At 39.0% G+C, this 13,272-nt stretch overlaps 1 protein-coding gene across 1 annotated transcript; it reads right to left on the reverse strand.

The window, feature by feature from the left end:
• Nucleotides 10,594-11,750, reverse strand: LOC109233537. The gene is made up of 3 exons (XM_019399425.1): nt 11,634-11,750; nt 11,083-11,592; nt 10,594-10,971 (listed from the first exon to the last, which is right to left on the reverse strand). Exons 1-3 carry the CDS (start codon nt 11,748-11,750, stop codon nt 10,594-10,596), a joined length of 1,005 nt encoding a protein of 334 aa, XP_019254970.1.

Genomic DNA, 13,272 nt, shown 5'->3' on the forward strand with positions numbered 1-13,272 from the left:
ATTCCTCCTCAACTCTTCACATTATAGGAAACTTAGCAATCAAACAAGAAAGATGTTTCACAAAGTCCGGTTCAAACACAGTTAAGACCCACGGTCATGCTAGACTCCGGTGTATAGATAACCGTCACCATGCCTATACATCGTACTCTTCATTTAGCAATTAGCAAATAATATCCTAATCCTATTCCCTCTAACCAAAGTTAGAACAAACACTTACCTCGATCCAAGAGTAGCAATCAACTCCCCAATACCGCCTTTCCTCTACAATCCGACTTCGAAACAACGATATCTAGGCATAATCAATTCAATAATATCAATAAAGACTCCAGAACAAAATCCCATAGCCTAGAAATGAAGTCCCTAGCATTCTTCCAAACATACCAAAATTCGACACCGGTCCTACATGGTCCAAACACGAGGCTCGGACCCAAACCCAATCACCCATAACTCCACGAGTTCAAATATATAATTTGTTTCAAGATTCGACCCCAAATTGAGGTTGAATCACCCAAAATCCCCAAAGCCCTAACTATACCCAAAACCCCCATTTTCTACTTTGAATTCATGATTTAGGGCTAGGAAATTAGTGATTAGTGGAAGAAATTAAGAGGGAAAGAAGTTAAAACACTTACCTAAGAGGCTATGGAGAAAGAAGCTCTTCAAAATCGCCTATGGAGTGTTAGAGAGAGGAGCTCGTGTGAAGAAATGGCTAAATCCCGAGCTACTGATTCTGTTTTGAACTTAAAAATTTGCTGGGCAAAAATTCCCTTCGCGTTCGCATGAATGAGGACGCGTTCGCGGTGGATGGTTTAAGGCATCGCGAACGCGAGGTGCTAATCGCGAACGCGTAGAAGAAGGGGATGGGGTCTGGGACTGGCTAGTACGCGAACGCGAGAGAGGACTCGCGAACGCGGTGAAGGAGAAGCCTGGGCTATGCGGACGCGGGGTATTGTCCGCGAACGCGATGAAGAGGGACCACTGAAGCTTCGCGAACGCGTGACTGGAACGCGAACGCGAAGAAGGGATTTGCTGTGCAAAAATTGCAGAAAATCTGCTATGTTTTCTAAGTGTAAAACTACCCGAACCACCTCCGAATCACTCCCGAGCCCTCGGGGCTCCTAACCAAACACACACACTAACTCAATAACATCCTACGAACTTAGTCGAGCATTCAAATCGCCAAAATAACATCAAAATCAATGAATCCAACCTCAAAATCATCATTTTCATTTCAAACTTCTTAAACTTCTAACTTTAGATATTTAGGTCCGAAACACGTCAAATGACACCCGATTTCGACCAAACTTTACAGAAAGCGCTTAACACATATTTAAGACTTGTACCGGGCGTCGGAACCAAAATACGAGCCCGATACCATAGTCTTTTAATCAATTTTCATTTCCATTTTCCTTAATAATTTCAGAAAAACAATTTCACAGAAAAATTCATTTCTCGGGCTCTCGACCTCGAAATTCGACGCCGGGCATATGCCCGAGTCTCATATTTTTCTACGGACCCTCCGGGACTGTCAAATCACAGGTCCGGCTCCGTTTACCAAAAATGTTGACCAAAGTCAACTTTAATCATTTTAAAGCCACATTTTGAAAATTTTCACAAAATTTAACATATAAGCTTTCCGGCTACGCGCCCGGACTGCGCACGCAAATCGAGGCAAGCAGAAATGAGGTTTTCAAGGCCTCGGAAGCACGGAAAAGAGAGAAATCTGGTGATGACCCTTTGGGTCGTCACACCTATTCTAGAAGTCAGTCAACATACAAGCCTGAACAGACAGATACGCAAGTAGCACGTAAGATGCATCAGGATGGTCTTTTAATTTGGGTACACCTGTCCTAGACGGACCCAACCCCTGTGTTGAGTCCCCAAAGTCAAATGCACATGATGCAAACAAGCGTTCCTACTAGGGATTCGACATGAGGCTTTGTTATACTAGATTTAAAACCTGGGTGTATTGTTCTAGACCTGGCTTACCCGAGCGAACAACTCAAGCCGAGGGGGGCAGCGTACCGGGAATACAGAAGCTTCACCGGCTTTGCAACTTGTTCGAACCTCGTTCTAAAATAGGATAAGACTCTAGACAGAAGAGAAGTCACACGAAGTGCACCCTTCTCCATGATTTAGAAGACTCTGAGAGAGGAAGGGTTTCGTAGCAGTTTATATACAATTCACAGAATATCAAAGCGATAAAAGCATTTAGCACATTAGGCTTAAACATGTAGGAAAATCAGATAATAAATAAAGCCAATCATAACAGCTATTCTAAGCTCGAATTCTTGAACCCTGAACCGAAGTTCTGGGTTTGGATCCCCAGCAGAGTCGCCAGAGCTGTCACACCTCCTTTTTACACACCCCGAAAGGTATATATAAGGGAGTTTTTCCAATTTAAGTGACATTATTCGAAATGAGATTATTTATTCATTTTTTTTGTTCAGAGTCGCCACTTGGGATGGTTTGTTTTCTGGTGTTCCAAGTCACCGGTTTATTTTAAATCCCAAATCGAGGAAAATTTTGACTTTCCTTTTGAAGTCTGCGAACCAGAAATTCTAAATAAGGAATTCTGTTAACCCGAGGGAAGGTGTTAGGCACCCCCGGATTCCGTGGTTCTAGCACAGTCGCTTAAACTATTATAATTGGCCTATTATCTGATTTTAATACACTTTCAGACCTATGTGCATTTTAACTTTAAATCGCTTTTAATTCATTTTTAGGAAGATTTCAACGTTATACAAAACACGTCTTTGGATCACGCCACATGAAATGCACCCGCGATCCGCGACATATTTTATTTAACGTTGTTAGGATTTGGATTTGGGTCACATGAAATGCACACCCGAGTTTAAGGAAGTTAATTATTAAAACAACGCGCCTAAAGCAACTACGCGTTTTTAACTTTGCGAGGGCCATGGAAAATTCGCTAAATGGCGCGCCTCGATTTCTAAAGAGCAAACACATTAATTAAATGAGGGTCATGCATTTTGAGATTTTATTTGGCACGGCACGCCTCAAATCTACTTTTAAAAATCCAACTAATTAATTAAGGAGGCTTAAACTCACAAACTAAATTATTGCACATCCATTCCAGCTTCTGATTTTCTACAAGACAAACCAAACGGCCAAATTGGCATAACTAATGAACAAAGGTTCCAAGGAAAAATAATGGTTCACTACTTCTTATTTTTTAGCTACCAAAAAAAAAAGAACTAAAAGAATTTTTAGACTTATATCTCATGCTCATGAAATAAGAATTGAAATAGCCAAGACAAGCCAAGGAATTTGAGTTACTGTTTTCTTCTTTAAGCTGGACTCAACAAAAAAACGCATGCTAATGGGGTACAAACTGGTGAACCGCACCTCATTCAGTGAACATTCTTCCATATTCAAAATCATTACTGACTCATATGATACTAAGAAACAAAATCAAAACAATAAACATTTTATACTAAATCATTTCGAGACATGTCAGTAACCAAAGTAAAATTATTTTAAGAAAAGATAAGAATGTATCTTCTATGCACAGTTATATCCAAACTTCAAGAGTAAATGATCCATGAAGATATGAATTGCAAACTTAGCAGAAAACAGAACTGTCGCATAACAATCCAAACCAGTAGAATAATATTAGGATCTAAACAGTTAATTCTAAGCTATGGAATTACTCTTATCAACAAATAATCAATCACATATAGCTTCAAATTTGTAAACATTTTCCAACAGCAAAACGAGATGCGTTCAGATCAGCCCAAACACTCTAGCGAATAATAATTCCAACAGAACTTAAACCAAGAAGAATTGAGAAACAATGGATAAGTACCATGCTGTTCATATCACATTGGAAACTAACGCAGCAATACAAGTAAGAGTGACAAGAATTGAACCTGGAATTGCTTCTTTTAATTGAGTAAAATCAAAAATTACTGAGATATTCTTGGACTGACTGTGTGCAAGTGCAACAAAACACACAAGACAGCAACAATCGTACTCGGAACCGCGAATTGAACCAACGACTGAATCGCGAACCAGTAAGAAACACGAACGGCAACCTCGAAACTGGACTGAACTTGGGGTCTTTTTATTTGACAGCTGATTTTTGCTGCTTTCTTGGCTTGTTTTCGTTGCTGATTTTCAGCTTTCCGCGCCAGAAAATGGGCTGGAATTGGGTGTTTTAGTTTTGAAGATGCCGGAGATGGTCAGGAACGATGGGGAGGTCGTTTGGGTGGTGGAGGAAGAAGATGAGATCGTGAGAGAGGGGGCGGGGTCTATTTTTTTTTGTGTTATGCGTTTGAAGCTCGTCAATCCGGCGAGCTGCAGGAGCTCGTTTCTTCCGGCGAGTTACTGAAGGAGGGAGACGAAAAGAGCAGCAGCAGCTCCTCTCTAATGGAGAAACGGTTGCCCTCTTGTGTATTTCAGCTGGGTCTCATCTTGTTGCTCAGGAAAATTAAAAACGAGGGGGTGCTTGGGAAGATGAAATTTGGCGCTGTGTGTTTTTTTGTGTATAGGGTCTGTGTATATTTAGGTGTTAGGTACTATTATATAGGGGTAGGGATTAGGTTAGGGGTATGGGCCTAGGGATTATGGGCTAGGGAATTGGGCCAAAGACTAAATAAATGGACTACAAGATTTATAAAGGCGGGATAAACCAACCTAAAACTAATTCCTCCTTTTAAAATTATGTACAACTATAATATAAAAATATAAAACTAATTTTAATTAATTGAACTAAACTATAAAACATAAAACTATTTTTTTTTTTGTGTTTTCAAGATTATATAAAGATAAGGTACTATTTTTGTATATTTTTTATTTAAATTTACGAAAGATACGTAAGCTAAAATATTTTTTGTAATTTTTATTTTTTTGACGAAATAAAGTAAAAGAGTCAAAATTATTTAAAATAACGATATTAAACCTAAACTAAATATTTACGTGCTAAAATATGAAAAATCTTGGGGAGGGTCAAAAATCACATGTCTACACTTACCTGGGCCGCTTCTGCAATGCAAGGACCGCATCTGCGGTCTCGCACCTGCGGTCCACCAACCGCAGGTGCGGTTATGACAGAAGCAACAACCTTCAGCCCTTCCAAAAATTCCATTTTCGATCCGTTAACCACCCAGAATCCACCCCGGGTCCCCGGGACCCTAACCAATCTTACCAACAAGTCCCAAAACACGTTACGGACTTGCTCGAGGCCTCAAATTATATCAAACAACGCTAAAACCACGAATCGACCTCCAATCCAAACTTTATGAACTTTAGAATCTCAAACTTTTACTTTCGATGTTTAAACCTATAAAATCACGTCCGATTGACTTCAAATTTTGCGCACAAGTCATATTCGACATTTCAGACCTACTCCAACTTCCGAAATTGGATTCCGACCCCGATATCAAAAATCCACTTCCGGTCAAACTTCTCAAAAACCTTCAAATTTTTATCTTTAGCCCAATGACTCCAAAATGACCCACGGGCCTCTGAATTCACTTCGGGTCGCGCTCCCAACTCCAGAATCACCATACAGAGCTACTCCCAGACTCGGAATCCCAAACGGACGTCGATAACACTAAAATGCACTTCAACCCAAACTTATAAAATTTCTTCCAAAATGCTAACTTCCACAATAGGCGCCAAAACGCTCCCGGGTCATCCAAAACCCGACCCGGACATACGCCCAAGTCCGAAATCATCATATGAACCTACTGGAACCTTCGAATCCTGATTCCGAGGTTGTTTACTCAAAAATCCGATCTTAGCTAATTCTTTCAACTTAAAGCTTCTTAAATGAGAACTTCCTCTCCGAGTCAACTCCGAACTTCCCGAAATTTAATTCCGACCACGCGTACAATTCAAAATACCTGAATTGAAGATGTTCATGGCCTCGAACTGCTGAACGGCGCGCTAGGGCTCAAAACGACCAGTCGGGTCATTACATCTTCCTTGGATTCCTATTGTTTACATTGGTAGTTAGCCACTGCACCTCAGCTTCCCAGTTTTCAACCTTCCTTTGGTATCTTAGCCATCCTAGCATTCCTTTCCATAAGGTTTGTGAATATGGACAATCGAAATACAAGTGATCATGTGTCTCTTCCACACAGTACACATGAATGAGCCACCTGAATTCCCTATTTTGCTAGTCTGTCAACTGTAGCCAGCCTTCTTTGTATTGCCATGCTTTCCAGTGGACTTTGGGGGTACCTTGGAGTAGCATGAAGATAAGCCTTCTTTGTAACGACTCGATCGGTCGTTTTGAGCTCTAGCGCACCGTTCAACAGTTTGAGGCCATGAGCAGCTCCATTTCAGGTATTACGACTTGTACGCATGGCCGGAATTGAATTTTGGGAAGTTCGGGGTTGATGCGTAAGGAGAATTCTCATTTCCGAAGCTTTAAGTTGAAAGAATCAACTAGGGTTGGAATTTTGAGTAAACGACCTCGGAATTGGGATTCGAAGGCTCCAGCAGGTTCGTATGATGATTTCGGACTTGGGCGTATGCTCGGATCGGGTTTTGGATGACCCGGGAGCGTTTTGGCGCCTATTGTGGAAGTTAGCCTTTTGGAAGAAATTTCATAAGATTGGGTTGAAGTGCATTTCAGTGTTATCGACGTCCTTTTGGGAATCCGAGTCTGGGAGTAGCTCCGTATGGTGACTCTGGTGTTGGGAGCGCGATCGGAAGTGAATTCGGAGGTTCGTAGGTCATTTTGGAGTCATTTGGCTAAAGATAGAAAATTGAAGGTTTTTGAGAAGTTTGACCGGAAGTGGACTTTTTGATATCGGGGTCGGAATCCGATTCCGAAAGTTGGAGTAGGTCCCGTAATGTCGAATATGACTTGTGTGCAAAATTTGAAGTCAATCGGACGTGATTTGATAGGTTTAAACATCGAAAGTAGAAGTTTGAAATTCTAAAGTTCATAAAGCTTGGATTGGAGGTTGATTCGTGGTTTTAGAGTTGTCTGATATGATTTGAGGCCTCAAGCAAGTCCGTAATGTGTTTTGGGACTGGTTGGTATGATTGGTTGGGGTCCCGGGGGCCTCGGGTGGATTTCGGGTGGTTAACGGATTGAATTCAGAGTTTGAAGAAGAGCTGAAGTGCTGGTTGCTGGTGTAACCGCACCTGCGAGATTAGGGTCGCAGGTGCGGAGCCGCAGAAGCGGCCTTATGGTCGCAGATGCGAAATTGGCGGAAGAGAGCTGGGATCACAGATGCGGTCGTTTTGCCGCAGATGCGGGACCGCATCTGCGGAAGAGAGGGCGCAGAAGCGGATTTGGACTGGGGAGCCCGAACCGCAGAAGCGGCGATTCTCGCACCTGCGGAACTGCAGAAGCGGTCAAGTGACCGCAGGTGCGGAAAGTGCTGGAGGCAGAGAGTGTTTTAAAAATCGGGATTTAGCCATTTCCTCTTTTATTTTCTTGGCTTGGGCGATTCTTGGAGGGTTCAAGGGGGGATTTTCATCATCAACGATAAGGTAAGCTATCCCCACCTATCTTGAGTTAAATATATCGAATATGTATGGATTTTAGCATGAAAATTGGTAGAAATTTGGGGGTTTGAGGAAAACCTAGAAAAATTGATATTCTTGGAATTTGACCACGATTTTGGGTATGAAATTGAGAGTAAATTATATATTTGAGTTCGTGAGGTTATGGGTAAACTTTATCTTCGAAAAATTTCAAAATCCGGGCACGTGGGCCCGAGGGTATTTTTGTCAACTTTTCGATCGGGGTTAGGAATTGTTATAAATTGGATTGTAATGAGTAATTGAGCATATATTAATGGATTTGCATAATTATTGGCTAGCTTTGGAGCGTTTAGCATCGATTCGAGTCTTCGGAAGGGCGTGGAATGCCGGTTATGGATCTTCGGAGCGAGGTGAGTCTCCTTTCTAACCTTGAAAGAGGGAATTGTCCCCATAGGTGAGTTAATTGGTTTTTTGCTCCTATTTGCGGGGGCTACGTACACACGAGGCGACGAGAGTCCGTGCGTAGTTACTATTATGCTTAAGTCCGGGTAGTCTAGGACCCAGAAGCATGCTTACTTGTAATAAATGCAACCTTGTTGACAAATTTAAAAATGCTTGAACATGTTGAACGTGTAAATGAATTTCTAATAGACTAGATATCAATTCTGACTTTTAAAAGAGAAACTTGCCTCTTTCCGAATAATTGATCCTTGATGAGTTATTGACTTGACTATTTGAATGTGTTTATCTATTGTGGAACGGGCCGAACGCCTCGGTAGATTAAATAGATGCATCTATGGTTTGCGCCATTCGACCCTCTGGCAGTGCACAGTTTAAATATTGTTGGATCGGGCCGTACGACCTCGGCATGAGTTGCGCATGCTTGTATTGCTTGCTTTGATATTTGTTGATACTAATTTCTGCTCTCCCCAACTTGAGATAATTGTTAATTAATGGATTATGGGTCCGGAGACTTTAAATAAAAAGGAACTTTCACCTGTTTAATGACTCATTTAGATTTTACTGTTGTTCTTAGTAAATCCGTGAGTCATCGCTTTAATAATATTATTACTGGACCTTTAGTAAGTGTCGAAGTTGCCATCTCGTCTCTACTTCTTCGAGATTAGGCGGGATACTTACTGAGTACACGTTGTTTTTGTACTCATACTACACTTCTGTGCATTTTTGTTGCACAGGCACACGTACTTCTAGTGGCCTACTGGGTGTAGCAACATGGATGATACTGGACTAGGTGAGCTGCATTACTCGAGGCGACCCGCAGCTAGTATAGTCTCTTTCAATGTATTGTAGTTACTTTCTGTCCATTTGTATTCCGGACGGATGATGTATTGTATTGTTTCTTAGAAATAGCTCATGCACTCGTGACTCCGGGTTCTGGGGATGTCTACGGGTTTATTCAGAATTTTTAAAAGCTGTTAAAGGTTTCATTTTCTTATTCACTGAAATTTACTATGTATAGCTTAAACGTATAAAAGGAGAGATTTCAGAAATATTTAAAACGAGAATTTAATTAAGTATTTTTGGTTGGCTTGCCTGAGAGTGGTGTCCGGCGCCATCACGACCCTTAGTGGATTTTGGGTCGTGACATTCTTAATGTTGAATCTCCATTCGGAGCAAAGGATTCAATAATTGTTATGTCATTAGCCCACCATTCTCTTGCTGTAAACAGTTTCCTTACTAGCCAACTAGCCTGCTTTGGAACCTCCATAGTATTGATGTCATTCTGCTTTATGTAATGGCAATGAATCCATATAATCCAAACTTGTCTTTCTTAGCCATTATAGCCCAGAAGAGCTTAGTCAAAGCAGCTTTGTTCCATCTCTCATAGTTAATAACGTTTAAGCCCCCAACAGCTTTTGGTTTGTACTTTGTACAATGTTTCCCATGCTATAGGAGCTTTGTGAGTATTATCATGACTGCCAGTCCACAAATAACTTCTGCAGATACCATTAACAAGTTTAATAACTTTCTTTGGAATAAGGAATACTTGAGCCCAGTAGGTCTGCATTTCAAACAAGACACTCTTAATGAGTTGTAGTCTTCCATCATAGGACAAGAACTTTGATGTCCGGCTTCTGATCCTATCCACAATCTTCTCAACTAATGGCATGCACTGGTGAATAGTAAGTTTCCTTGTGGACAAAGGAACTCCCAAGTATTTGAATGGAAGATTGCCTACTGATAGATGTAGTTCTGCTAGCATTCTGTCTTTGAACACCATAGGCACACCTGCTATATATAATGAGCTCTTTTCCAAATTTGCTTGTAGACCTGAGACCTTGGAGAAGTGATCAAAAACTCCCATCAGTAACTTCATTGATACTTCATCTGCTCTGCAACACATCAATAAGTCATCTGCAAAGCATATGTGTAGGACTTGCAATCTGGCACATTTAGGATGGAAGTTAAAGTCTGGATTCTGAATCAATGTCTTCAAAGATCTGTTTAGGTACTCCATTGCTAATACAAACAAGTATGGGGACATTGGGTCCCCTGCCTTAGCCCTTTTCTTGCTTCAAATTTATCAGTTAGTCCACCATTCAGTAGTAAAGTATAGCTGACTGTAGATACACATTTCATGTACCATCTTGTATGGTATCCCAAACTCAAGTAGTACTGCTTTCAAAAAACTCCATTCAACTGAATCATATGCTTTCCTGATGTCTACTTTGATCATACATCTAGGAGAGACTGCTTTTTGAGTGTACCCTCTAATCAATTCATGAGCCATTATAACATTGTCAAGTATATTTCTCCCTTCTATGAAAGCAGACTGAGAAGGTCCAACCAATAAATCCACAACTAGTTTAAGCCTATTTGTCAGTATCTTAGCAATAATCTTGTACATTGTTGAACAACAAGCAATAGGCCTAAACTCTTCACATAACTAGGATTTTTCACATTTGGAATCAATGTAACAGTTGTGCAGTTAATTTCTTTCAATAATCTGCCAGTTTGAAAGAATTGTTGTACTGCTCTATGACTTCCTTTCCAATGATTGGCCAATATTCTTTAAAGAATTCAACAGGTTATCCATCCATACCTAGTGCCTTGTCACTAGGCAGATTCTTCACTATCTGATACCTCCTCAGTTGTTACTGGTTATAACAGTTGTTGCAGCTGATTCAGTCTTAGACAAGGGCCTTTTCTTGCTACATTGACATCAATTCCTGGCAATTCATCTGCTGTTGTCCCCAATAATGGCTGAAAGAACTGAATGAATTCTTTTTGAATGTGTTTTGGCTCTGTGATCTTCATCTGTTGTTCATTACAGATGCAACTCACCTTATTTCTTGCTTGTCTGGCCCTCATATAAGCATGGAAATATCTGGTGTTGTCATCTCCCAGTTGGATCCATGTTGCTCTTGACTTCTGCCTCATTATTTGCTCCTGAATTGCTTCCCATTTCTCAATGCTTTCTAAAGTTTTTCTTTCTTCTTCTATCAAAAATTTGTTGAAGTAGTCATCATTAAGCTTCCACTGTATCTCGTTCAATGTTTCTCTCAATTGTATCAGCTTTTGATCAACTTAGGAATGATTCTGTTGAATATCCCTAGTTCGTTGCTTAATAAGTTTCAGCTTTCTCCATACAGAATACATTGCATATCCTTGAATCTGTTGATTCCAAGTGTTCTGGACTATTTCCTTGTACTCTCTTTGTTGCATCACTGATGTTAGTAACCTGTATGGCTTTTTCACTTTAACCTTGACCGCCTCAGTATTTATCATTATAAGGGTATGATCTGAGCTTCCTGGCAGCATGTATATTGCCTCCACCCCATTGTAGGCATTGAACCAATCAACATTCCCAAAAGCCCAATCTATGTGACTGTATATTCTGACCTCTGAATCCCTTTTACTGCTCCATGAAAATCTGCTACCTCGTTTTGTGATTTGTCCCACTCCAATATCATCATCACAGTTTTGAAATTCAATCATTTCTGTTTGATGAACTTGAATTCCATTCACCCTGTCATCCACAGTTAACACACTGTTGAAATCTCCTATTATAAGCCAAGGTCCATTAGTTTGCATGTTCAAGCTTCTCCGTTGTGGAATTATGTGTTGAACAGTGTGTAGGTCATATACAAATGTACGTAACTGGTAAATGATGAATTTTTGTCCTTCACTAGACAGTGTACCAGCTGATCAGTGCTCTCCAGAACTGTTACATGAACATTTGCTTCTTTCCACACTATCCATATTCTACCATTAGGTGCATAATTATAATTGTCTTTGAATTGCCAGTCTACACCCATCTTCCTCTGGATAGTCTTTGACCTGTGTTGTTTAACTCTAGTCTCTGACAAGCTATCATATCTACTTTATTTGTCACTCAAGATTTTAACTTTTTTTATTATTAATTCTCGATTGTTCATCTTCACTTATTATCAAATATTTTCTTTTTATTTTGAGATTTCCTCTGTACACTAAATTTTATTCAATTATTTTAGAATTTTATTTTTCACTCAAAATAAGTTTTTAAATCATTGACTCTCTGCCAGGTGGACTATTTCTATTATTCAATGTTTATACTTGTTAATTGTTGTTAACTTTTCTTGATTTCTTAGGATTTTTTTCAAATAGTCCAATGCCGATCATTTGACTGAGTAGATAACACATTCAACGGGGAAAAAGAAAATAATAGTATTTTCTAGCAAAAAGAAGTTTTCTTCTAGAATTTAGATACTGTTAATCTCATATAAAACTTATTTGCCAAAATAAAAACTTAAAAGATGAAAGAATAAAACTAAAAATATGTAAGATAAGGAACTAATGTGACAAATGGGAGCAAACTGGATGAAAAATCACTAGAGTGATCCAAAATCCTAACATGATCAACATTTATTAGTTTAAGAACTTATCTTTTCTTTTATAACTCAATCACAAATTTTAAATATTATTTAAAAAGTTTATTTTCATTAATATGTAGATTGACAATACTTTTAAGAACTTGTAATTTTTTGATAGTTTTTATTTTATATCATAAATATATATTCTAAATATACTATTTTGTATTATTTTAAAAAGTTTATCTTCATTGATATAGTTACACGCGCGACACGTATACCCTATTACTTGTTAACTAATACAAGCAAAGATAGAATGGAAGAAGTATTTGATTCTCAATATTTAACAGTAAGTCGCATCTTTTATGCGAGGTACCTTACTTTATTATTTTTTACTTATATTTCGATATGATACCTATTAATGCCCTCTCAAACCACTTTTTCCCGGTACAAAAATAAGTTCAAAATCAGACATTGTTCATAGTTCAAATTGAAAAACTTTTTTCAACCCGAACTTATAATTTCACTTCATTTATTTGGCCTAAGAATGAAAGTAGAAGGATTATATCATTTTTGCGTGTCACTCTTCTCCAACTAAAATTTTGGTTCTACGGAGTAGCGGAATCAGAATTTTTATTAAAGAGAGCTAAAATATAAACGAGTAAATATACGAAGAAATCAAAAAATTCATACAATACACATACATAATGTAATTTTCTTAACACCCTTAAACAAAGATCGTCAGCCACTAATTTCACAAGAAAGTAAAATATTTAAAGGAAGTTTATAGATGAAAACTAGAAAAACACTCAAAGTTACTTTCTTTGCTTATGGGCAAATTTTGCTACGCCGAAAAACAGAAGAAACTTCAATAAGAAGTAGCTAGGTTTTGCATTAAAGTTAAAGTAAGGATAATCTACGCGGTATGCCCATTGAAAACATCAGTTAACACTATATACAATTAATATATTTATTTTACTCTGTATACCTA

Source organism: Nicotiana attenuata, chromosome 10 (genome assembly GCF_001879085.1).
Source record: "Nicotiana attenuata strain UT chromosome 10, NIATTr2, whole genome shotgun sequence".
Lineage (NCBI taxonomy): Eukaryota > Viridiplantae > Streptophyta > Magnoliopsida > Solanales > Solanaceae > Nicotiana > Nicotiana attenuata.